The following is a 26,448-nucleotide window of genomic DNA, read 5'->3' as shown; positions in this document are numbered from 1 at the left end:
GTTGGAGTCGGTGAGAGACGGGTTTGAACGCCGTTGATGCTAGCGGGGAGAGATAAGCCGCCAGCCAACTGTCTCAACTGTCACTACAGTGGACTGGCGAACCACTGCCAACAAAATCATCATAAATAATCCACACCACATTCAATGTACTCAGAATCATCCCAGTCGAGAACACCACAAACATTCCATAATGCAGCGAAGTCGTACGGGATAGTTCAACGAGGAATGTCTCCTGCACGAAAGCACGGCAGATCACCAGAATCTTAGCTGTCCATGCCCACAAATCCGCCGTGATCCAACAAACTCATCAAACCCCTCCGAAGAACACACCACCATCTGTAGCGCCGAGGAGATCGAAGAACTAAAGGAACAACCGTGAACAAAGTAGAAGAGGGAGAAGATGTGGATATTTAACTTACAGATCACAATTAGTTCATCTCCAACATTAACACAACAACAAAAAAGAAGAAGAAGAAGAAGAAAGAGAAGCTTCATACAAAAGGAGATAGTCGCAGTGCTGTAGCTCTCGCTCTGTCGCTTTACCTCCTCTTGTTCCGGCTCCCCAGCAGGAGGCTGATGTAGAAGAGGAACCTGAACAGGAATCCCCATGCAACTGTCACCCACAGGCAGTCCCACTTGCTGAGCTGAGTGATGCTCTGCTGCTTCAGTATGTCGGTGCCGGTGGTGATGCATGTGCGGCTGGTTATGTTCACCCCTAAGGAGTTGCTCATGGATTCGAGCACCCTCAGCTTGATCGCGTCCGGCAAGACCCCCAGCGGCGTGTTGTCGAACATCTGAACGCCTCTGGCGAAGCACTTGTGCCGGTCGTCGAACTCGTTCTGCATCACTGCTTCGTAGGGGTACTTGACCAGGGATAGGTAGTGGAACCAGATCCAGTAGTCGTGGATGCGGTCTCTGTTGATGAAGAAGCCACTGAAGAGCAGGAAGTAGGCCAGGATCGCGACGACGACGGTGTAGCCTAACATGACGTGTGTCACCACGCCGGAAAGGAACGTCACGAACCCGCTGCCCGCCCAGAACGAGGCCAGGATGATCAGCACGAAGAAGACGAAGCCCTGCATGCCCCCCGCCAGGCCGACGGCGAAGTAGGTGGTCAAGGCGAAGGCGACGGAGAGGAGGATCAACGGCGGGAAGCCGACGATGGCGTGCGAGAGGACGTAGGACGAGCGGCGGTACGCGTTGTAGGCTGTCTCCCTCATGAAGATGTTGCGCTCCTGGAGGAAGATGGGGAGTGCGTCGGCGCACGTATAGAACATGGTGGACATGGCTATGGCGAAGAATCCGAGCCGTTCCTGAACGCCCTTGGGCGAGTTGTCGAGGCGCCAGAAGATGGTGGCCAGGATGAATCCGGTAAGGAGCACCGCGGCGAGGCGGATAGCGAACAGCTCCGGCATCCGCTTCGAGTTGGTGAAGGATCGCTTGGTGAGCACGCCCATCTCGATCCAGAATGGATTGGCGTACTTCTGGACCGACGAGGCCGACGTCGTCCCCTCGGTCGTGCCCGACACGAGCTTGCCGCGCGAGATGCTGGCGCCGATGGCATCGTTCAGAGAGAGAGATGACCTTGCGGCAGGGACCAGGGCCGGTTGTTCGTCCTGGCGCGACTTGTTGAACTCGACGAGGGACCTTGCACCGGCCGGAGTGCCCTCGAGCTCCCGGATGAGGTCGAGCGCGAACTCGGTGGGGTTCTCGTTGTCCGGGATCGGGTGGCCGAAGTCGGAGAAGAACCGGTGAAGACCCTCCGGCGGTCCACTGTACACTGTCTGGCCGCGGGAGAGGAAGAGCAGGCGATCCAGGAGGCAGAGGATCCGGTAGCTCGGCTGGTGCACCGACATGATCACGATGCTCCCGCTGTGAGCAATCCGTTGCAACACTTTGACCACCATGAACGCGCTGGTGGAGTCGAGTCCCGACGTGGGCTCGTCAAGGAAGAGGATGATCGGGTCGTGGATGATGTCGATGCCGATCGACACCCGCCGGCGCTCGCCTCCGGATACGCCGCGGTGGATCTCGTCGCCGATGATGGTCTTGGCGGCGGACCGGAGGCCGAGCTGGTCGATGAGCGCTTGCACCCGGCTCTTCTTCTTCGAAACAGAGAGCGAGCGGGGCAGCCGGAACTCGGCGGAGAACATCAAGGTCTCCTCCACGGTGAGCATGGGGTACAGGAGGTCGTCCTGCATCACGTAGGCGGAGATCACCTTCAGCAGCCGCCCATCGAGTTTCTCGCCGTTGAGGGTGATGGAGCCCTGCAGGCTGTCCCTCACGATGCGGTTCGCGAGCGCGTCGATCAGGGTGGACTTGCCGGAGCCGCTCGCCCCCAGCACCGCGAAGATCTCACCTTCCCTCGCCTCGCCGGAGATGGAATTCAACAGCGTCTTGGTTCTCGAGAACGCTTCCGGCGGCGGGAGTGCGGCGACAGGATCCGTGGCGAGGCGGTTCCTCCGGAACAAGGACATCTTCCTGGGCCTCTTCACGCTGTACGAGAGATTCGTGAAGGCGAGCACGAAAGTGGGTGGACGGGAGCCCAAGTGGTCACCTCCGCCGGCTCCGGCGGAGAATTCGTCGAGTTCAAGGGCATGATGGGGCGGCGGGGCCACATCACCGTCGTCCCCCTCTCCGCTGTGGGCGTCGCCGACGTGCTTGAAGAGCTGACCGAAGGTGACCGCTTGGGCGTCGGTGGTGGCGGGTGCCAGGGGGTGGTGGTGGACGAGCAGGCCGTCGCAGGCGATGTCCTCGGCCTCCGCCATCGGTGATGATCGCCGGTCGAACAAGGATATCTTCTCCACGAATCGGGTCATCGCACCGCTCGGCTATCCCCTCTTCTTATAAGGATAGCGGGGACGGCGACTAAACGGCGAAATAGCAGCGCGCTGTTACGGTATCCACGGGGATATCGTGTGCGTGACCCCAACACCCAAGAAGAGCTGTGGAGAAGCGAGGCGTTCCACTGTTGCTTCGTAGCGGCGGACTAAGCGGTGCGTGCCTTCATTCGTGCCACTCGATCCCATCTCTTCATAACTCTATTTATAGCAGAGGAACGATAACTGAAAGCGACATGGGGTACGAATCGCTGATACAGGTCATGTGGCAGAAAAATATAGGTAAGAGTAAGTAGGTAAGGGTGTTAAGCTACATGCTATCGTATGCATGAAACGAAGCATGGAGGCGTTCGAATGGATTAAGATGGTATCATCGTCATGAGTGGTTTGGAAGTTGGGACTAAGTAATCGAAGGGATGGCGGACGGTGTGGGGGATACCGGTAGTTCAGGTTTGGATGAGCCAACACGTACCAAACGTGGATCTACTGAGAGAGTTTTCTTTGCTTCGTCCTCACTAAAAATTGGAGATAATATCCGAGATCAGATGCCTTTTCCAGGAAGTGCTGCTCATCACAGGTTGCAGATTTGCAGCGTGTGTGAAGGTCGTAACACATTCCGTCCTTAATCATGCAGGCCTCATGTTCTTCCCCCATAGCTGTGTCACCAAACTCGTATCTAAACCTACCTGTGTGGTCAACTCCATGGTGACAATTCTTCTGCTCTCGACACTAGTCTGATCTTTCACCGCCGGCAACAGATCAAAGGACACAGCAGTGATGACGCCCCTGAATAAGTCGACCGCATATCTACATCTGCTAAATCCAAATTCTTTCTTTTGACTTGTCAAGTAAGAAGAGGAAGAATCAAAAGTGAGGTCTAATAATCATATCGAGCAATAGAACATGATGCCACAGCATATCTTCATCATCATTTGAGGTTTAATAGTCATGCCTTTTGAGCTATAGAACATCCACTCCTATTTCTAATCTCTCTCGCTGCAACTGAAACCCTAACCTTATCCTTCTCGGTTATGATGAGCCATGAGTTCTGGGCTGCGTCGACAACCGTGTGCCAGCGAGAGCATGCTCTGCGAACGTACTAGCACAAGTGGCACTAATCGGACGCTGAGTTCGTGAAGTCTGTGGCAAGAAGGAAGAGCAGGCAGTGTTGATGGCAGCACCATCCTTCATGGGAGGAGGAGGTGGTTCTGCAACATTGACGGGAGTCAACGTTCATTCATAAGTTTTTATTATTACAAATCTTGATTTATTGGAGTAGAAACGCAAGTTGAATAATAGACTTTTTATTTCACACTTTAAAATATTTATTATAATGTTCGTTTAGGGCAAATAGATTTCATAAATAATTTTTGGTAATAATATAATATAATATAATATAAATATAATTATATGATAATTAACAAATATTATTTATTGAATTATATAAAATAAAATTTTATAGATAGTTGGTTCTAAATATAAAATAAATTTACTGTTAATCTAAAATTTGATATGTGATAAGTTTGAATGTGTGATAAAACATAACCAAGTTAGAAAACAAAATGAGTCACCGAACTGTAAAATTTGGAAAACTTATATAGAAACATTACTATTAAGTATAGCTTTAGAATTAAAATAAATCAAATGCAACTATTATCTTACATTGTAATAATTTAAACATCATTACTAAAAGATCAAAAGTTAAAATCTTAAAATGAAGAGTATTTAAATCTTTAAGCTGAACAGATTTTTGGATTATGTAAGACATGTACTCTTACAAGAAATGGATTTTAGATTCTGTAAAACTCTAACATAACATTAAATTATAGAAAATAACTGTTTTTTATAGAATTATTTTTTTTTCTTTGTCAGATTTTTTTCTTAAGCTAAACTGAGAATAGGGAGTGAATACTGTGCAAAGTAGCATTTTTTTTATTTTTTATAAAATAAAATTGATGTGTACAGAATAAAGGAATACTGTTAAAGTTATTTCCTCTTTATAGTTCAGATTATCAAATTTTATAGTTACATAAATGATAAAATAATCATGCAATCACTATACCAATAATGATATCGTTTTTTATAGATTAATAAAATGATGAAATGATCATTAAACAACTACAATAGTAAATGAGAATAATACCTATAAAATATTTATTTCATAATGTTACCCAATAATTAAATTAAATTACTTAACAAATAATCAATCACTTATATATGGATTAACATGAATAAATATATTATTTAAAAAAAATTAAATTAGCATCTTGTTTAGTTTTAATTTTAAAAAATAAATATCTTAAAAAATATATTTAAGACATATTTTATCATTGAGGAGCTACCCAAGATACAACTATGATAATTCTTCTACTACGAACACACGATTACAAAGAAATAAAAAATATTTTTATAAAAAAATAAATATCTTAAACGTATTCCTTAACTTCGTGCAAACATCGTCGAAAAGCTACCCAAAACACAACTAAGATGATTCTTCTACGAAAACGATGATTACGAAGAATTTAAAGATATTTTTATAAAAAAATTAATAAAAAGAATCAAGAAAAATAAGTGAAAGTAAGAAAACTTCTCATTTTTTATCAGAATTTTTAGTAGAATTTTAATATATTTTTTCATGCAAATATTGATTGAGAAGTAACTTATTTATAGTCAATCCCAATCAATAGGAAAGTACCATATGATACTGTACAAACTGCAAAAGAGTAATATATTGGAGAAGAAGAATTTAAGTTTTTTTTCCTTCTAAATTGTAACAATAATGCAGTAATCTTTAATGGAGTAGATGATATTTATCGGGTTGCATGTATAAATTCCACGTCAATCTCCACCGTCTGCTTTCAAAACTCTACATGAAGATAAGATCATCATTAATATCTGCTTTCAGATTTGTACTCATTAACATCTTTGTGTTTGAAGATCTTAAAGCACCACCGTCATCATAGACTTGTTCCTAATGGTCGGTCGAGCTTACTCTTTGACTACCAACATCAACTTGTTAGCGGTAAATTGACTCGAGGCAACCGTGGTTTTTGGGCAACAAACCATTACCGGGTCAAAGTCAACTCGGGCCATCTCCAAGTCCGCAATTCGTGGGTCGGGATCAGCTCGGGTTCATCATCTCTGGTCCTTCGTACCAACGTGTTAAGATACTACGCGGAGCACAGTAATGGTAGCTAATCTGCTCCCCACACGCCACCTACCATTCTATCCTCAACCCATTATCATCTATCCTGAGGGCAGCCGGCGGTGTAGTACAAACAGACGCATTCCCCATCCCCACCGCATCGCCGCGAACTCTTCCGCCGCCGTCCGCCCTCGCTGATTCCTTCTCCTCTTCGGACCTTCCTCCACCTCTCGTCGTCCTCCGCCCTTGCGCTTCTCCTCTCCTCCCCTCCCTTTCTTGAACCCCTCGTCCTTTCTATAATCTCCTTCCTTCACGATGTCGTGGCTGAGATCGGCCGTCAACAAGGCCGTGGAGGTCGGCGGCAAGAACAACCTCACGCGCACCGTCAAAAACTACGCCGACACCGTCGTCCACCACGCCGGCCAGGCCGTGGCCGGCGGCGCCAAGATCTTCCAAGATCGCATGGTATGAACGTCTCCTTCTTGACCCTGCTGCCCCCTCGATTCGGTCTACTCGTCTTTTTCTCTTGGTCCGGCAGCATCTTCTTGGACCGTAACGATTGTGATTGGGGAATAACGATGACAAGTGGGAGTCGTTGACTTAGGGTTAATTGTTCTTGTGTAGATTGAAATCGCTGTATTTTCTTGTGTTATGCTTATAGATTATACTTAGGGTCAGCTGCTTTAAGGGCTAACTGATACTATTGCTTGGGTATGGAACAAAGGTGATGCTAACTATTTATGATTCCTACTTCTGCAAGGGTTACTCATATTTGGAGTCTACAAGTATGTAGCTGTCACGAGTCAATTCTGTTAAACAAGTTGAACATATCTTTTCTTCTGTTTAGAGGTTAAAGCAGTCAAATAATCCCTTCATAGCAAAAAACCTGTATCATCAATGGAAATTAATTTTGTTTAATGTGGTTGATATGTTTTACACCTATAATCTCAGACAGCTACTGGCAATCAATAGACCTCTAATATGTTACACATGTTGCAGAATTTTCTGATTCTACACCCACTCTCTGTTCCCTCTTCCTTTTTCCTTTTCCACCCATTTTGGTTCTTCATCTGGAACTTTAACATATTCCTGGAATAATCTTTAGCTTGAGATTATGTGAAATTCTTCTAGTTTTTTCTAATTGTCATTTTCATAGCTTAATCTTGTCTGTTTGGTATGTTCTATGGGATCTTAATGTTAATAATTTCCATTCAGTGGTAAAATTAATGAAGTTCTCAATCCATAGAAATCTTATAGCAGGAGCATAAACCAAAATACTTGCTGCCGGTTAAGTTTACATGCTAATCTTTCCAAACTGCAGGATGGGTTGACTTTTGTTATAATCGCATAATTATTGCTGAGACAAGATATTTTCATAATTTCATTTCTTTGTTTCTTGTATAGGATTGTGATGAGATTACTGTTTAAAGTCACGAACTACCTTTATTTTACAGGGTATTCAAAACTATAGAAATTTCAAACAAACTGTGAAAAGATTGGAAGAAGCTGCTGTATCCTACAGGGGAACAGAGAGAGTTCAGCTACTACGAAGATGGTTGTTTGCTTTGCAGGAAACTGAAAGGGTATATGGAAGTTCAATTGATCACAAATCTCTTAAACAAACCCCTTTATTTGATGAGAGCAACTCATCCCATGGAAATGTTTCCTCGGTCAGTACATTAGTTGCTTTAGCATCCCTATTCTTATGAACAGATCTTGCTTTAGTGAAATAGTCACCCTTTTGTTTCTCAGCCGTGTAACTGATATATACACACACACTTCACCTAAATTACATTCTAACTAAACTGTACAAATTTATGATACAAGACTTTTTAGACACTTAGAAAAACAATTAAGCATTCTAAACTTGAATCAAGTTACTAATTAACTTTTTCAACTCAATTGCTACATAAATTATGACCCTTAAACATGAATTACAACTCTAAAATAGGATTTCTACCCTGTGCCAAATGCACTGTTATTTTTTTGAAAATTATAATTTTCTTCTTGCTCCTTTACTAATTATGTCACCGTTACAATATCTTTATTTCAGTAGAAAATTTGCTAACATCAATATTGAACTACTACTTGGAGAGAATCAGGTTGATAGATTACCAACATTCAACTTGTTACACTTCATGTTGCAAAGAAAGTTTGGACTTGGTAATAAGTGACTTAAAAGCTTACTGATGTTTGAAGATTGTTTCTATTTGCTTTGTATTGTTATTTGCAGATTCTTTATGTTGATACGGAAGTGGGGGGTGAACCCATGAATTTCCGGGATGTGTTTCTTTATAGCCAAGCTCTTGAAGGGATTACATTGTCCATGGTTAGTTTAGCTATATTGCTTATAATTTACAAAATTCTCTTGTTGTTATAATAATAATAATAATAATAATTTTTTTTTTCAAACGGAAGAAACTATCTATTAGTCAAGGAGTCTGATACATCCAATGTTCTGTTTATCAGAGCACAAAACATTGCTAAACTCTTGTTGTTATTATACAACTAAGTTTGTGCATATCGTAGCTATTCTATTGTCTATACCATATAATTAGTGTCATATGCCATTATTAGAGATCCAAATCGATTATTCATGTAAAAAAGGGTCTCTTTTTACAACTTTTTTTTTATATGATCCACAAATTTGGGAATTGTTACCATTTATCACTCCAGTGTAATTTTGTCAATTTTCTGATTATTTTGCATGTTGGGTAGTGTTCTTTCTGATCTGGAAGTTAACCGCAGGTTAACTCTTTTCTATGACTCAGATTCTGGAGGTTCCAAATGATGAAGAAGTTTCTCTGCTCCTGGAAATATTTGGGTAGATGTGCTTCCACATTTATCATTTTGCTGTTTTCTTTGTCTTTATATCTATTTTATGATGATAGGTATGCACAAAATTGGATGTCTATGATTGTGATATGATCATTGTGTTCTTTCTGTTTTTTCTTAGTGATACTGCCTTGGATAGGTTTCTTTTTTGAGTTTTGTATTAGATCGATGTTAGCAACTCCAGTAAGATTGTTAATATTGATATTGTATAAAAAAACCCTGTGATCAAACTGCCTCGTAATATGAGGTAAGTTGTTTAAATATTTGTACTATTCATTAGATGTATGGGAAATAGTGTTCATACAATTTAAATTTCGAGTGGCTATCTTGCTATGCAGTTTAAACCTTGGTCCTTTAGGTGACAATGGAGCAACATCACTGGTAATGCCAATACTCATCCTCTTGATTTAACTAAAGGTGTTGTCCATGCAAAGTTCCATGGCAGGAAAGCATCTATGTAACCAATCCCAATTAGCTGAGACATTATGGCTTGTTTTTTGTATTAATATTAGCAGTGGTTATGAACTTTTTATGGGTCTATTTCTTCATGATCACCCTGTATCTTATATACCTCTAGAATGGGGTTTGACTTCCTTTTAGCATTTTATTTAATCTTTTAATTTGTATTTGCTAGTTTATCTTATTTAAAAGCTTTAGTTTTTCTTACCATGATATCAAAGCTATAAGGCTTGCTAGTAGGGGCAAAGCTAGTACTTTCATGCCAGTTATGGACATGATCAATTTATTCTTTTTGATGAAAGTGGGCTTGTCCATTTTATGAATCAATTTATGGACCATGGCCTATTCGACATAACAAATTCTTTCTCAACTAATTGAAGAAAAATAGGGAAAAGAATACAAATGACAGCTTAGTGCATGAGTTCCTACCAATGTAGGGTTTGGAGAGGATCAATGTATACAACCTTGATGTGAAATTAAGACTTGTTTACATGAGAACTTCTCAGGGGGTCACCATTTGAGTACTACTCTTGTCAAACTACTATTAAGTTTGGAGTTTTGATGAAATCCAATGCATAAGTACTGGAAATATCTTTAAAGATTTAGTTGAAGCCTTGGGAGAAAAGCCTTACATCTTAGACTCTGAAAGACAGCACTTTAGTTCAACTGTTTAAGATGGTAAAAAGATGTCAAAAGGAGACCTCTCCATATAGATGCCCCAAGTTAGATGAGGTTGATTGATTATGCTTGGTAGTGCAAGGAGAATAGAGGAAGGCCTAAAAAAATTATATTAGAAACAATAAGAAGAGGATTTGCAACTTAGTTGGACCCGTGATATTACCCTAATAGAGTTCAATAGTGGGAAGAGGTCCATGTCCCCAAACCCTAGTAGTTGGCACATTATGTCATACCATTGTTGTTATGCTTAATATCAAGGTTCGTCACACCGTGGCATATCGCTCGATACAATCGATACATACCGGTCTGATAGAGGACCGGTATGTGTGGTATATCGGTACACCCTCATATATTATATGTTGGTACACTTGGTATGGCTCAGTACAACTCAGTATGTTTCGTATCGATAACTGGTTGATACACCGATACGATCGGTAAGATGAACCATGCTTAATTTAATAAATGTTTAATAATTGCAAGTGCATTATTTACATAGCATAAGTCTATATTTCCTAACTTTGATACTCACATTTTATAGTGGCTTGCCAGCATGCTCACTAGCAAGGGTTTATGATCTAGAATTGTCTGAAGGGTGTAAAGCTTATGGTTTCTAATTTTCTATATTTTTTGGCATCTCAAATCCATCATCTTATTCCGAACATCAAACACTTTTTTGTTAGCCTTTTACCTGTAACTTGATCTAAGGTGATTTATGTTCCTTTGGATACTTCACAATTTGGATATGATTAGCAGACAACCACGAAAGAAGACTTACAATTATCCTAATCTGTTAATTATTATCTGTTCTTTGTTGGTTGTTCAATCTTTGTCCGCTTTGTGTGGAATAGGAAGGTAATGTCTTCTCTCATTAATATTGCAACTCCTTTTTGTTTACTTGACAACATATGTTGGTTTATTTTTTCTTTGTCAAATCTTTTCCATGTCTAAGGTGAATAACAAAGCTAACATGCAACTAGAAGTTAATAACCAAAATAGTTTGGACTAGCTTGACCCAAATAGTTATTCTTAAGGATCTTTTGTTGTTTTAGTTGAATGATATTTCACATTTTGTTTCAGTTTTGGATGTGCCCAATTTAATTAATACTTATGAACATTTCTGAGTTACATGCTATAAAGAACCTTGCTATTTTGCTGTTTTGCTTTTTAACTATGATATGTTAAATCTTTTGTGTTTGGTTGATTTTATGCAGACACTGTTTGACAGGGGAAAAGGAGATTCACAATGCTATTATGAGTAGTATACAGGACCTTGCAAAAGCATTCTCAAATTATCAGGAGGAAGTGTTGGTATGTATTGTTGTTTCTTTTATTTATACCACAAGATGTGCTATGTTTTCTGTTTCACATTGCTGCTCATTTAATATGTTCCATTTAAGTAAATATGCACACACATTTTTCAAGTATGAATACAGTGATATAATTCGGTATGTGAATCTGTCTAGATATGAAAAAAAAAAATCTTCTGGAGTTGTTGTCCAAATCATTAAGTACTCTCAAATACTATGAATACCGATTTCTATCATTTGATGTTTTATTTTGCAATACTTCAGTCAAGATGAATGACTAATGTGCAAGAATTTGAATGGTTGTGAAGTTTGTTAAATGTGATTCTCATGTTTACAAGGTGTTTGTATGGTTGTTGGGGAAAATACTATAGCACAAATTCATCATGTTTGTTTAAGCTTGATATATCATAATATATCAAGCTTAAAATTGTTGAGCTTTGCTGAAAGTTCATTTTTAGGTTTTTGGAAGAAAGGTTGAGGCTGTACATTGTTCTGACATTTGCACTGCCTGAGGCATTTCTCAGGCAAACTGTACAACTTCAACAGGAAAATGCTCACTCTTGTTATCATTTGCTGCTACTCAAAATATTGATATATTTGGTTTTGCTGGTGATGTCCGAGTATGACAATAGTTCTAGTGTAAAAATGATACTTCACTAATATTCTCATACTCATGAACAGACGGAGATTTGAAACTCTTTATTCCATTGTAGGTTAGTAACATGTTTGTGTTACAATTTTCACATTGTTTTGGCATTTCAGATTTCTTAATTACTTATTTTAATGTTGTTAATTTTGATTACCATGAAATGGATGTTGATTGTTATGATTGAAGGATGTCCTTATTAGATATTGTAGCATGATTATTGGTTTGTGCTACTGCATAAATGATGCTGGATATTCTGAGTAATTTGCAAGACTGATTTTGATGTTGGTACTGTATTAATAACATTGCCGTTTGGACCAAAATGGGTCCAATATCAACCGGTACAAGCTGATATCAATGGAGAAGTATGGAAAGAAAGAGGAAGTGGAAAAAATCTTAATTTTTTAATCTTTCTTCTTGCTTCCAAAGTCCTCTAGAAAGTTGGTATTGTCATCGCTATCATCATAGTTAGTTGTGTGAGCACTAGACTGGCATTGAAACACTTGATTAACTTTGTTTTATAAATGGTATATTGCAGTTCGATTATAACCCCTAAGATGTGGGAAGCTTTACAACCAAAGGTTTTGTAGGGCTGATATATGTCACTTGTTCTGAGTCGTATACCATGAATTTAATTCCTGTTTTGCATGTGAAATCAGGCTGTTTGCTTGCATTTGAATTTCTTTTTAAAGATATCTTCTGAATCAGTACCTTGACTTGCATTGAAGTGTGATTTTACATAACCAGATACATTTATTAGGTGATGTTTCAGTGAGTTTTATCAGAAAATTTTGATGGTCTTTCAATGTGAGTTCTTATGTGAGTTTATCTTTTCATGCTATGTCATTCGTGATGACATTATGATGATACTTCATATATGGTGAAACAATGATGTGCTATCATATTAAAATATTTCAGGTGAAGCGGGAGGAACTGCTTCAGTTTGCTCAAGGTGCAATTTCAGGACTAAAGTTAAATGCTGATATAACAAGGTCATCAATCGGACTTGCTTTTATTGTTCCTTCAGTTTCATGCCCATGCAATATGTGTTGCATTGCAAGTATCTTTTTCTGATTTACTTAAAGAGGAAAATGAGTTAATATAATAACCTTTTAAAATTTGGATTTTCAAGGAACTGACAGGAAATTCTTAATCACCATATTCTCCCATCAGTTAAGTCGCATAAGACTTTTGCAAGCTTAGAATATGGGGAAAGAAATTGAAGGCCATTGCAATGATGCCTTTACAAATTTTTCATATAAAATTATTGTACTGTTAACACTTGCAATATGGAAATAGTGGGGTTAATGAGCCAAGCTTGAACGAACAGGCCTCTGTTTGTGGTTCGGCTAACTGTTCAGTCTTGGCTTGACAGAACTCGAACAACTCGGGTTAGGACTGCGATCTAGGTTAAAACAAGCAGGTTTATATGTCTGCTTAAGGTCAGGTTATGCAGGCTGTGGTCAGATTGCTTTACTCACAAACTCAACATAGATTTAGGTTGGTTCAGACATTTGCAACCCAGGCTCATCTCGGGCTTGTAACTTCGAAATGCAAGTGTGATATTTTAGTGGCTTGGTTCATGATAACTCACCCATTCGTGCCCTGCTTAAGTGTCATTCTTGTCTTCTTTGGATTCTTCTGCATGTCATGTTCCATCATAGATGGTTTCATATTTTCAGGTTAGAATATGAAGTCTCAAAGCTTCGAGAAAAGGTTGATGGGATGGAAGCATTGCAGGTGCCTTCAGGCGAAGATCATGTTGGAACGTCTGAAAAGACAGCTTTTGCGTCAGTGGAGGTAAGTTTGTTATTCAAGACTTTTAGCCTTTGATAATATACCTTCTGTTAAAGGATAAAATGGTTTGTGATATGCATTTCTTTCTCACAGTAGAACATGTGCTGAAGATGAATGGTATATGTTGGAAGTTAAAAGCCTTTAGTTTGCTTAGTCATTACTTTTCTATTATCAGTTTTCACTACAGTTTGCCTTTAATTTATCATAGGAACTTTTGTTTAGTGTAGTGCTTACTTTTAGGATTATAACATAGTTTCTTTCATCATGTTTCTTTAAATAAATTGAAATTTATCCATCTTTACCTCTTTCCTATGTCACATATTTGAAACATGTATTTGAGACTCTGTTGTAAATTTGGCATCGTTTCCTTTAGTTTTATTTCTTGGCTTGTATCAAGTCATAGTAGAACTTAAGTTTCCATTTTTTCTGTAGGCCCTAAAAAAAGCACTGACAGAGGTTCGGATCTGCTCTAGATTCGAAGGACTGCTTTTGAAGAAGAAAAAGATAAAAAGTGGGGAGTCATTGGAGATCCATTCTCAAAAGGCATGCTTATTATTTGTTGTTTGCTTCTGAATTTTCTAGTGTATGTACATATAGCTATATGCTTCTATTTTGTGCTAATTCCTATGAGCAACATGTGATGTATTTGGCATACAGTTGGAAACTGTGTCAATTACGCTGATCTATTTTGCATTAATTAGTGAATTTTACCTTGTAGAAACTTCCTGGAATGGTCTTTTGGAGCATGATAATGATGCCCATTCTTTTGTCATCAACTTTTTTGGGAAAATATCCTCTGCCTGCTTGTTGATATAACTTTTTTTGAACTGCAGCCCAAAAAAAAATTTTTTTTTTTGAACTGCAATAATATTCTTACTGTTAGAAGATCCCACTAAATATCCTTTTCTGGATTAACAATCTTGAGAAAGATTGAGGACTGAGCAGAACAAGTGCCTTATTGGTGTTGTCTCTTCCATTGAAAATTAGACATTGTAGCATATAACTTATTCATTATATCCAAGGATTTAGCGCTCTCATATATATTCTTTGTGTTTTACTGTGCCATGGCCAGTCTTTTATTAAGCACCATTTGCCATTTTGCTGCCTTTGTTTTTGGCTGGTGATCTAAAACAGTAGTACTGTTATGCATACTCTCCTTGATACTTGAACACATTTTTTATTTCAAACTGTGGCTTTTGTTTGTCAAGAACTAAATTGGCATTGATGCTCTAAATCATAGCTGGCTGTGATGTTTCCATGCTGCACCATTTTTGTGCTGGTTCATTGCTGGACACAATTTTTACCATGATATGTCAAGCACCTATTCTATGTAGGTGATAGTTTACTGTAGTTTCTTGCTGATATCAATTAATGAATGTTTAGAAATGACTAAGTTTTGCCACAAATACGAAAAGATATATTTTAACAATGTTTATCTGGCAGGTCGATAAATTAAAGGTTCTTGCAGATTCTCTTGCCAACTCTTCCTCAAAGGCAGAAAAGCGTATTCTAGATCACAGGTCCTACATAACACTTGTATATTATTTTCATTATCTATTGCAGCTTTAATATTAACTTATGGCTTGCATTCTCTGAACTGTTTACTTGTGCTGGACATAGGCAAAGAAGATTATTAAATGACTTGTAAATAGTTTACTAGAGCCACAGAGGATAGACTCGTTAACTTGGTTATGTAGATTTGATGATCTTGTTACTATTTAGTGATTTATCCTTCCCATGACTCTTGATTATACAGAGGATAATTTTAAACATAAAAAGGAAAACGTCATACTTTGACCCTTCCTAGACCCTGTATTGGGGAGCCTGTGGGAGCCTTGTGCACTAGGTTCACCATTCGAAAGGCAAATAAATAAGATTTAAGTTATTTCTTCTTGGTTCTCTTATTGGCTTCATTATATGCTGAGGATGGAAAGAAAAAATTGATGGTTGACGTAAAAAATCAAGTGTCTAAAGGGCATGTGAGTGTTCTGATAAACGATCAGGAGATTGGGTGTTTAAAATTGTTTTGCATGTATCCCAGACTTCTAGTACTTCATGTTCCATTTCCAACTTGTTGGATATTGTTGTTAACTTATTGTTTTCTCTGAAAATGGCAGCTTTATTCACTTGTTCATGTTTGAAAAGCTCTGCTTGCCACGCCATGTAAATTACTTAATCTTCATTTTCTTCTAAAATATTTTTGATATCATCAAACCAATATACTCAACACATGCCTAGCTACGAGCATGGGTGCAGCTGAAGAACACATGCTCAACACTCAGTCTCCTCTTGCCCTCTATAAGAGGACAGTACTTTATCATAACATGCTAATGCTGTCCAACCATTCACCATTAGGGAACTGATACATGACAGCTTCCACCGGAAGCTTCTAACAAATAGCAATATGCAATAGAAAGGTGCCATACGGCTTCCCAGTTAGACCAAACAGTGCTGGTGCAGGGATCTGTAGTCATGAGGAACTTATAGGCACTTTTGAAAGAGGCCATGGCAATCAGGAAGCCAAACCTTAGAGAAGAGGTACGGGGAAGACTTAAGAAAATTTTACAAGAATCAATAAAAATAAATTTAAATGCTTTTGACTTAACTAGGAATAATGCTCGACATTAAATTCAATGGTTGAACAAGATCAATGTGGCCAACCCAACCCTAAATAATTGGGACATTGTAGTTTGTGATAATGTTTGGTCTATGATATTGTTTGGTGCCTGTGAATGAAATAGATGGTGGTTCAGTCTTGATAGCTGTTTATTCATTTACAAATATTTATCTTGGATAAATCAGTTATGCTTTAAAATTATGAGATCAAGAATTTTCTAGAATGTCATAGATGTTCATTGTTTAATTAGTTATATGTAAAGGAAGGTGTAAATTGTTCTATTGCCTATTCTCAAGTCTAGCACAATTTATACTTTCCTCTACCAATTATTTTACTATTCTAAGATCTTGAATTTGTGGTGAGTTTCTGGAAGAACATATTGCATGGTAGTCCACTTATGTTTTCTCCATCTCTAAAGCAGGCATCAGAAAGAAGAGGCTCTTAATTTTCGTGTAGCTAAAGCTAATGAAGTTAGTGAAGTTGAAAAGGTAAATATATGACTCATTTATGCAGATCCATATATGACAGTCATTAGGATTATTATGATGATAGTTTGTACTTTGTAGCATGGTATGCAATACCGAATCGTACCGTCCGGTATAGGCGGTACGTACCGGTCCGACGGTATACCGGTATGCGGACCGCTTGGTACCGGTACAGTGCTACAGTGTTACACTATAACAGTGCTACAGCGCTATAATATTATACTATAGTAGTGCTACAGTGCTACATAAGGAAAAAATATATAAAATTATTCGGTACATGCCTGGTGTACCGCTCGGTACGTCGGTATTGTACCATACCGAGCCAACCTCGAAACACCGGTACAGTACGGTATTGCATACCTTGCTTTGTAGTATCGTAGGCCATCCTTATATCCTTATAAATGTTTCAAAATCATAATTTTACAAGAAATATGGATGCCGTTTCTTCGTTAAATCTTTAGTAGTTTTATTGCTTCTTGAGGTATTTCTGTTTAAAGCAAAAATATTATAGGTCCTATTGTGTTAAACAAATGCCTTGCTCATGGACAAGTAGCTTCAGTGAAAGCCCATAGTCTTATTCATCTTTTCCTATATGATCCTTATATTTTCTATTGATAATCATAGTTGCTATTAGTCTGATGGCTATGCTTGCATTTACTAAAACAAAGCTTGCAAAGATTTTCTTGGTCTGAAACAGATAAATGGGAAAATTGTGCTTGATAATGTTTCCCTTAATACATGAATGAACTTCCTGCTAATGTTCCATCAGTGTCCTGCTTTTTGTAGGGTGATCATGAATAACCTTCTTTCTTAATGTATCACTCAGTAAGATTTTAAAAAAAGAAAAAAAAAAGAAGGGGTTGAAGACAACTTGATGAAACTTGTGACTACATCATCTACTGGATTACCTGTAGTCCCAAATTTCATTGCACTGACTCGTTCGTAACACCTTAAGAGCATTGTATTCTTTATATTACAGCGTATGTTCCTTGGTACTTTGTCCTTCTTTGTGAACTTTCATCACCACTATTAAACCTAGTTTAATCATTTACCTAATGTATGCATAATGAATAGGAATGTTGGCCCTATGAAAGAGTATTTACAAAAACTTGTCTTATCAAGATCAATTTGTTTTGGTGAATGTGTTGGGTTATGATAAGAGACAATTTACAATTATGAGCCATTTGAGAAATATTTACAATCATGAGCAATTTGAGGCATTTCATATCAAGGATAAAATGAGACAGAATCATTTAAGATGCATGGATATGTGCAAAAAGAGATCTATATATGTGTTGGTTTGATAAAATGAGTTAGGATCAAAAAGTGTTTAGTGTTATTGAGGTGAATATGTATAGGTGGATGTTGGTTTACTAGAAAGAATAAGAAATATTTACAATCATAAACGATTTGATGCAGTTTACATCAAGGAAAAATGAATCAAAATAAGATGAATGGACATGTCCAACGGGAGATATATAGATGTCAATTAGATGAGGTGAGTTAATTAGTAGTAGTGTGAGTTAAGGTAGAGGAATACCTATGAGTACTGCAAACAATAAAAGAAAAGATTTTTTTATTGCTCTTCTCTTGACTTGTGTTATTATCCTCATAGAACTCAATAGCAGGAAAAGCAACTAGCAATGTTGCTGCTTCTTTGGCAAAAAAGTAAGTTTTTTTTCTTAATATCAAGTTTCTTCATTTTGGTTTTTGCCAAGTTTTGTTGATATGGTATGTCTATTGTGCCAGCCTTTAAAGGGCTCAAGCATGATACATGATAAAACTAGGAAAGTTCAAGAACTTGTTCCTTGCAACTCAAATTCCAGATCCTTGAGGTTCACTCGTTTCTTTTTCTGCATTTATTTTGCAGAAATCTTTAAATTATTCATGATTTTCTTTCTGTAACCCAATTTCCCATCTATCGATACATCATCTGGTTTCGTGTGTTCTGTTATTTAAATTGTAGTTATCCAATTAATGTTAAGTATTGAGTCTATTGGTTCTTGTGATTGTTCTTATTGATCTATCAAAATAGTTGACATGGTATTAGAGCATTTTTTTAAGCTTGTAGTTGTAGGTCATGAATCTTATTCATTAATTTGTATGAAAACTTCTAATGCACCCACTTGAGCTATTGTGTTTGTAGAGTTACGTCTTCCTGGACAACATTTATGAGTTTCTTTTGCCAATTCATGTCAGGAACTGCTCGCTGAGATTGCTGGACTGGAGAAACAAAGAGATGAACTTGAGGCTCAACTAAAGAAGGTAATTTTTATCTCAGGATAATTTTATTTTATATTACTTTTATCTGAAGCCTGTTGACATCACTCAGTTGCTCAATAATCGAAGTTACTAGGTGAATTACAATGCAAGGATTCTGGAAATTCTGGGCCTACATGAATAAAATGATGTTAAGTCAGATGACTAATAAGTAATAACTATAGTCACTGATTTACTATGCTATTATCAAAGGAGTACAAGTTACCAAGTATGCAGTTGTATGATGCCACCATTTGATACTGTCAAAAATCCTTGAGCTGCTTGTCATCTGGTGTTATGTATTCTGAAGTTGTTACCGGCTGCTTGTCATCTGATTTTCTGTCTCTTAAAGTTGTTACTTGTGCTGTTGCCTAGTCACCTAAGCTATCGTCTGTGCTTTGGTAGTAGGCTACGTCTATTGCCTGAGATTTTCTACTTTACAAACAACACGGGATGTCACAATGTGATATAGCTTCTAAAATCATCTTCCAATTTATGTTATGTCATTGAAACTTATGTGATTCGCAATATTTTGTTATTTTCTTGAAGCCAGTTCTGGACTTGAATGATTCAAAGTCATTTGTTGCAATCTGGAAGCCAGTTCTGAGGCATAACATCACACAACATTGTTACTTCGTAGGTTAATATTTCTCTGGCAGCTGTTGTTGGACGACTCAATAAAACCAGGGAAGAGAGAGACCAGTTTGACGAAGCAAGCAATCAGATTGTTTTGCACCTGAAGACAAAGGTTCTCAATACCCAATCCTTGGTTTATAAAAATATATTCTTGTAAACACAGTGTGAGAATCCTAGTTCAAATTGAAGTACCGAGTTTTAGTTTAGTTTAAGTACTGAGCCTTTAAGGTTTCTATAAATTTCAGGAAAATGAGCTTGCAAAATCTGTTGCTTCGTGTAAAGCAGAAGCTGATATTGTCCATGTCTGGATTAATTTCTTAGAAGATGCATGGCAGCTCCAATCTTCATACACAGACCTGAAGGACAGACAGATTAGGTTTGCTTTCCATGCCTTTTTGATAGATTTGGATCCATGATCTGGTTCAGGATGCATGTCTACTAGTTGTTGTTTCGTTCTTCCATGTATTATCTTCTTCTTGTAGTGATGAGTTGGAGAAATGTGGGAATTGTTTTCTGAAGTTGATCAAACATCACCTTTCTGCTTGCAAGGTATTGCTTTATCCATTAGCATATTTTGGAAATACTTCAGTTGTATATAGGTTTGTTGTCTTGATGGACACTAATATAATATTTGTCTTGTTTGACCTTGGCCCATTTCTGTTATTTGTGTAGGATGAACTTAAACCTTCTATTGCTCGTATCAGCACATTTGTGGAGAACTTGAAAAGATTAAATGATGGGTAATATACTTATATCCTTAGCCCTTCAAGGCAGTGGAAGGCATATTTTCCCATTGATTGAATGCCTTTTGCCATTATGATTTGCAGGTCAGAAGCGATGCAAAATCCTGATGATAAGATATCTAAAGAGTCAAACCCAAGGAAATATGTTGAAGAGGAATACTTGGCAACTGAAACAAAGGTATTCTACTGCATTGCTTGAAAATAAGTTTACTTATTAAATGTTAGAAATTTATGGGTTACAAAGAAGTGGAAAATGTGATCTGTTAATATGTTGAACCCTGTGGAAGTAATGAATGAACTATCATATGATGCTATGCAGTGAATTAAAAAAAAAAAAAGCATGTTGGTCCTTGTAAAAGCATTGTGAACTGACTTTAATCCAATCTTGTTTAATTTGACCACCTTCTCCTCTGTTGATCATGAAGAGTTTATGGACCTAGAAAATATTTTTTTAATCCAAAATCTCAATACTGTTAATCTTGATGAAATTGTTGTTGATTTTGCTAGAATGTGACTTTATGATAAATTATCATGTCATAAAGCAGTATTGTTTGCAAATATGACAAAAGCTACATTATTACAATTTTGTTGAATTTCTTGTCACGGAATATATACTGCACAAGCGAGTCTGTCATTTTGCTTAGTGGTTTTCCAGACCGAATTTTAAGCGGAACTTGATTATTGATTACCGGTTTCCTCGAAGGATAAGAGAGATTGCTTCTGTTTATTCTCTCTGTTTTATTAAACTTTGAAGTTATAATTTGATATTTTCCCAAGTCATAGACCAAATTATCTTCAGGAGTTTTCACATTCCGCCAAGACCAACTAATTTGTAACTGCTACAATCGGTAACCGTATTGAGAAGTTTACCATAGGTATTTCTTACGACTTCTCTTAGTTTACCGATGGGTCTAAATGGAGTTGTTGACAAGTGAATCTTTCTTCCACCGATGGTTATGTTTATCATGACGAATCATACAATCTCTTTCCAGATCGTTACTGCCTTCAGCGTGGTTGATCATATGAAAGAGTTGTTTTATGCTGATATGGAAAATGGTTCCAGGTACTGCATATTTTATGCTCTTCTGGCGTTCTTAGTGTGTGAATGTCTCCTTTTTCCATGTGAACTTCTTTTCCTTCCAAATGAATTCTGACTTATGGTCATCTTTGTCTGCAGGAGAGATGATCCTGATGTCAAGGAATTATTTGAATCAATTGAGAAAATGAGATTGGACTTTGAATCCATTGAAAGACCTTTTCTAGAGATTGAAGTTCCAGAGAAAATGATGATGGAAGATGATTCAGAAAAGGGTTCACCTGTTGTTCAGATCTCCTCTTCACCAAAATTCAAACGTGTGGACTCACCCAAGTCACCTCAACCTGTTGTTCAGATCTCCTCTTCACCAAAATCCAAAGGTGTCTACTCACCGAAGTCATCTCCCAGGACCGCAGACGAGATATTAGATCCGGAATCAGAAATCGCAAAGTTAGAAATGGAATTTGGAAAAGCAGGCAGGGATTACTCGACCGAGGAGATCGGAGGGTGGGAGTTTGATGAACTTGAGCAGGAATTGGGGCCAAATAAATAGTTGGAATTCGTGTACTCAGTTTGGGTGAAATGATGATGCTCACAGTACTCGGCGAGTTACGATCAACATCCGCTTTATCTAATTTAGGGGGACCTGACTCGAACAAAGAAGTTATTTATTGGCTGTATATTCTTTTGTATATCCTTTGTATCTACCTACTTTGATACCTCAGGTTTTAAAACTGTAACGTTTGCAATACCGATCCGTTGCTCTCTGAACTTACCTGCCTGTGACATTTACATGATGAACATGTCGTACTCCGGCACGTGTTTCGGATGCGGTGCGGTGCACTGCCTCATACCCTCCTGATACAGGCCATGTCCGGCGGCCGTGTCATTCGAGTCGCTCGAGCGCCTGCATGCTTTGGTTGTACGTACACGTATTGGTTGTACGTACTCTTTTCACGACTTGTGGCTTGTGGATCGTGATGTTTCTCCTTTGCTCGTGAGCTGAATGCATTAGTGTACTACAGATATTGTTCCAAGAAGCTCAAGTTGATCAACCGGTTTTCCCAGATTGCCAATCCGTAATTTGCAAAAGCTTATCCGAAGACTTTGTTCAACGGACCAAGCTGTTCTATGGATTGTACAGAAAGCTGGAGGATCATTAGCGCTCTCGGTCTCATCAGGGGACTCCAAAAAGAGAGAAGCATGTGGAAGAAGAAGAAGTTATAGTGCCTGTCCATCTTTCTTCCCGACATTTTTGTTTGCCAGGAAAGAACACATCTTAACACTGACATTGGCTGAACCGATGGTGGTGTCTACGTTATGGTTTCTACTCTCAGATGGCGTACATCTTCTTGTACTCCTTGTTGACCCACTCGCTGTCTGACATCCCAGAGACGGACCACGACCGCGATCGACCGAGCGTTGCCCGCCGGATTTCCCTCATCTTTTTGGCTTCGATTCGATGGGCAATCACCCAGTAGAGCATGGTGCCCAGCGTCGTCGCCAGTATCACCGTCCCTATGACCGTCACCCCGATCGCCAGCCACTTCTGTGTACGCCCCACGACGATGAAGCAGAGGGCGAGGAAGGCGACGCTGATGAGCACGCAGGCTATCCACATCAACTTGTTGATGATGGCCATCATCTGCTTCTTGGCCTTGCTCTCGATGACCACCACGGACGTCTGCACCACCACGACGGCCAAGGATATGAAAAGAGCCACCGAGTCGAATACGAAGAAGATCATGAACGGCGTTTGATGCGCCACATTGGCTTCTCCTAGCGTCAGCCCGGGAGCTAAGTTGTCGGACTCCACGTATTCCCCGGGAACCGTGAAGATGGCGGCAAATGCGACGCTCGCGATGAGGACGGCGACGACGGTGTTGGAGTTGATGGCGTTGTTGAGGCCCTCCTGGTGGAGCTTGTTGAGCCTCTTCGCGATCCCCTGCACGCGCCTACGCGTCTGGCGTGTGTGCTCCAGCTGCGAGTGAACCTCGTGCTTGATGTCGCTCACCGTCTGCTTTAGCTCCCGCGCCGGGTTCGCAGGAGGGGGCTTCATGGTCCTTGCGCTCGGCACACCGTGCTCCAGGAGGACGCTGGCAACCTCCATGTGCCCCATCTTCTCCGCAGTGTCGAGGGCTGTCTCCCCTGACTTGTTGATAGCTTTGATCTCAAGGTCCTTGAGCTCAAGTAATCTCTTGACGATCTGCAACGATGCATTGCTCCTTCATCTCACCCTCACTGAAAGCGATGTCCAAAACACAAAGATCCTGGCAAGTACAAGGATGCGCAAGCCAGGATCACAGAGCACTTCACCTGAGCGCGGCCTTTCCTTGCTGCTATATGCAGTGCTGTGTTGCCCTTCGTGTCCACCAGGTTAAGCAAAGAGGGCTCGGACTCAAGAAGCTCCACTACCAACTCCAGGCTTGTTGCCTTCACTGCCATGTGAAGTGCAGTCTGGCCTTTCTTGTCAGTTCTGGTGGCAATCGCGGATTCCTTTCTTAGAAGAGCCTTGACGACTTCCAAGTGCCCATTTCTTGCGGCGGAATGCAGCGCAGTCTTGCCGTTGCTCCTGGCGATCAGTGCGAGGCTCTTATCAGTTTCGAGCAGGAGGTTCACCACATCGATGTGGCCCTGTGTTGCCGCCGTATTTAGCGCGGTGGTGTTGGACAAGTCCACCGTCAGCGAGAGCTCCGGAAGAGCTTTGAGCAGCTCCTTCACCACATCTGGCCGATTCAGGAGTTGAATGAGATCGAGCAAAAAATGACAGGCGCAATAGCTAGAGATGATGACATTTGCTGTACCTACATCCCCTTGCTTGGCGGCGATGTGCAAAGCGTCGTACCCATTCTTGGCCCTTATCTCCGCCATCGCAACGTCGTAATGCTTCATCATCTCGTGCACCACATCGACGTAGCCATACTCGGCAGCCACGAACAAAGCAGTCTCTCCTACCTGGTTCTGCTTGCACAACAGATCCTTCAGTTCTCCGTCATTCGTTCCCGAGAGAATCTCCTTCGCCACCACTAAATTCCCTGCTCTGGCCGCGGAATGCAGCGGCGTGTCGTCCCGTTTCCCGGTCAGCTGTTTCGTCATCTTCTTCCTGCGGATGCTCTGCTGCCCGCCCGGCGAGTCCATCTCGCTCTCGTAATCTCACAAACCACTGCCTCTTATTCGATCAAATTCTCGTCCATCAACAACACTTATCAGCTTAATAGGACCCTGCAACCAAAAGAAACATGCCATTTACCACATAATCCTGCGTCTTATCCCACCCGCCCAACATTGTTCACCCACTACATAATCATTCGCACCACTTTCCGTGTACAAAAGGAACACGCAGGAGCTGCTGCTTCCTGTTTGAAACAAGCTAAAGAACAGATGGAGAAGGAACAGAAGATGACCCTCACGCGCATAATTTGAACACTTGGGATAGCATGATTGCAAAGATCCAGAAAGAAAGAAAGAAAGAGCAGATTGGACCAGAAGGAGAGAAGGATTCTTATTGAGGGGAATCTGGAGACATGGGCAGGACGGCAGGAGATTCATATACCTCTCGAGTTGCACGTCCGAATGATCCAAGAATCAAATCCAGCCTCCTGTTATGTGGAGATGGCTCCTCTCATGCACTGATGACAAGGTGGAGCGAAGAAGACGACCATTGAAATCCATGTCGAACAGGGACGAAGGCAATTTATATTCCCGTCGATTACTGTTGATCGAGCCATGAAGCATATGAAGATGGCATTGGGCAGAAGGAGAAGAATGAATGATGGTGGAATTAGTAAGCGATGATTACAGGATTTGAGGAGGGTGACGGCGACCGGGTGGAGGAGAACAGGTGGGGGTTGATCGTTGACCGGTCAACAGACGGGACGCTGCGTTCGTCCTGGAAGTGGCGAAGCCTTTTAGGGGACGGGATTGGAAACCGGTGGAAGGGGCGTCTCGTCACCGATCCGACGGTTGCCATCGATCACGGAGCCGCGAGCCAAGCCTCGGCTATGCTGCTCTGCGTGGGAGCGGCCCGACACGGTATTACCATACCAGCCCGCTCGTGGCGCACCTACTGGGGAAGCAAACGGGAACGGGACCCACCCTTGCCGTGTCGCTGAATCAGGAGGCAGGGAAGGGTTGGTTCCACACGTGGGACACGTCCTACACGTGTCCGATTCTGATTCCCGAGAACCTACCAAAACGATATTTCCTGTTCATGCACGTGCCTAACCTTTTTGCGAAATCTTCTCGGTGCAATGTTCGATCTTCTTGGCTCGATGCTCGAATTCATGACTCAACCTTTTGTCGATACGTCGACCGTTCCTCGGGTCCGACGTCCAATCTTCTGACATATTTGTTCCGGCCCAATATCTAATTTCTCATGCTTTAATCAATTTACCTTTTCTAATCGATGTTAGTCCTGCGTTACTCAAAATACTTATTAGATTACAAACACATCAATTGATTTCATCATCAAAATATGATATTTAACATACTCTTGAAATAAGGCACTAGTAGAATAAAAGATTCTAAGATAAATCTTTTGATGCATGATTTTGAACTTTTTATAATGAAGCCAAGTGAAGACTATTGGAGACATGTATACCGATTTTACGGATGTTGTCAATAGTCTAAAAGCACTTGACAAATGTTTTTCGAATTTTGAACTTGTTAATAAAGTTTTACGATCTCTTTTTAAAATTGGGATTCGAAAATAACGACAATACAAGAATCAAAAGAGATTTGAATCATTTTCCTATTGAAGAACTTATAGGGTCTTTGATAATCTTCGTGTTGTATGTATTTGAATTTTGACACCATTAATCTTCGTGCTAGTAATTTATACTATTCATATACGATATTATGAATATATATATATATATATATATATGTATATATATATATATATGTATATATATATATATATGAGAGAGAGAATTTATTTTAAAATTTTCATTATGTATAATACAT

At 39.9% G+C, this 26,448-nt stretch overlaps 3 protein-coding genes across 3 annotated transcripts; 1 reads left to right on the top strand and 2 right to left on the bottom strand.

The window, feature by feature from the left end:
- Positions 1 to 385: 385 nt before the first annotated feature.
- Positions 386 to 3,000, bottom strand: LOC103994054 (ABC transporter G family member 5). The gene has a single exon (XM_009414321.3). It carries the CDS (start codon positions 2,817 to 2,819, stop codon positions 540 to 542), a length of 2,280 nt encoding a protein of 759 aa, XP_009412596.2. The 5' UTR covers positions 2,820 to 3,000; the 3' UTR covers positions 386 to 539.
- A 3,082-nt stretch (positions 3,001 to 6,082) lies between these two features.
- Positions 6,083 to 22,234, top strand: LOC135680556 (uncharacterized). The gene is made up of 18 exons (XM_065194563.1): positions 6,083 to 6,450; positions 7,440 to 7,655; positions 8,219 to 8,314; positions 8,757 to 8,809; positions 11,169 to 11,265; positions 12,829 to 12,902; positions 13,593 to 13,710; positions 14,140 to 14,250; positions 15,151 to 15,227; positions 16,746 to 16,812; positions 19,009 to 19,074; positions 19,709 to 19,816; positions 19,950 to 20,080; positions 20,187 to 20,253; positions 20,377 to 20,444; positions 20,532 to 20,625; positions 21,440 to 21,510; positions 21,625 to 22,234. The coding sequence occupies exons 1-18, from the start codon at positions 6,301 to 6,303 to the stop codon at positions 22,034 to 22,036; spliced, it is 2,076 nt and encodes a 691-aa protein (XP_065050635.1). The 5' UTR covers positions 6,083 to 6,300; the 3' UTR covers positions 22,037 to 22,234.
- Positions 22,235 to 22,816: 582 nt separating this feature from the next.
- On the bottom strand, positions 22,817 to 24,750 carry LOC135588897 (ankyrin repeat-containing protein At5g02620-like). Its single transcript, XM_065081237.1, has 2 exons — positions 23,800 to 24,750; positions 22,817 to 23,689 (listed from the first exon to the last, which is right to left on the bottom strand). The coding sequence occupies exons 1-2, from the start codon at positions 24,619 to 24,621 to the stop codon at positions 22,817 to 22,819; spliced, it is 1,695 nt and encodes a 564-aa protein (XP_064937309.1). The 5' UTR covers positions 24,622 to 24,750.
- Positions 24,751 to 26,448: the final 1,698 nt, after the last annotated feature.

The sequence above is a fragment of the Musa acuminata genome, chromosome BXJ1-8, assembly GCF_036884655.1.
Source record: "Musa acuminata AAA Group cultivar baxijiao chromosome BXJ1-8, Cavendish_Baxijiao_AAA, whole genome shotgun sequence".
NCBI lineage: Eukaryota > Viridiplantae > Streptophyta > Magnoliopsida > Zingiberales > Musaceae > Musa > Musa acuminata.
The sequence above is the reverse complement of the archived record's forward strand: the minus strand, read 5'-3'. Positions and strand labels throughout refer to the sequence as shown.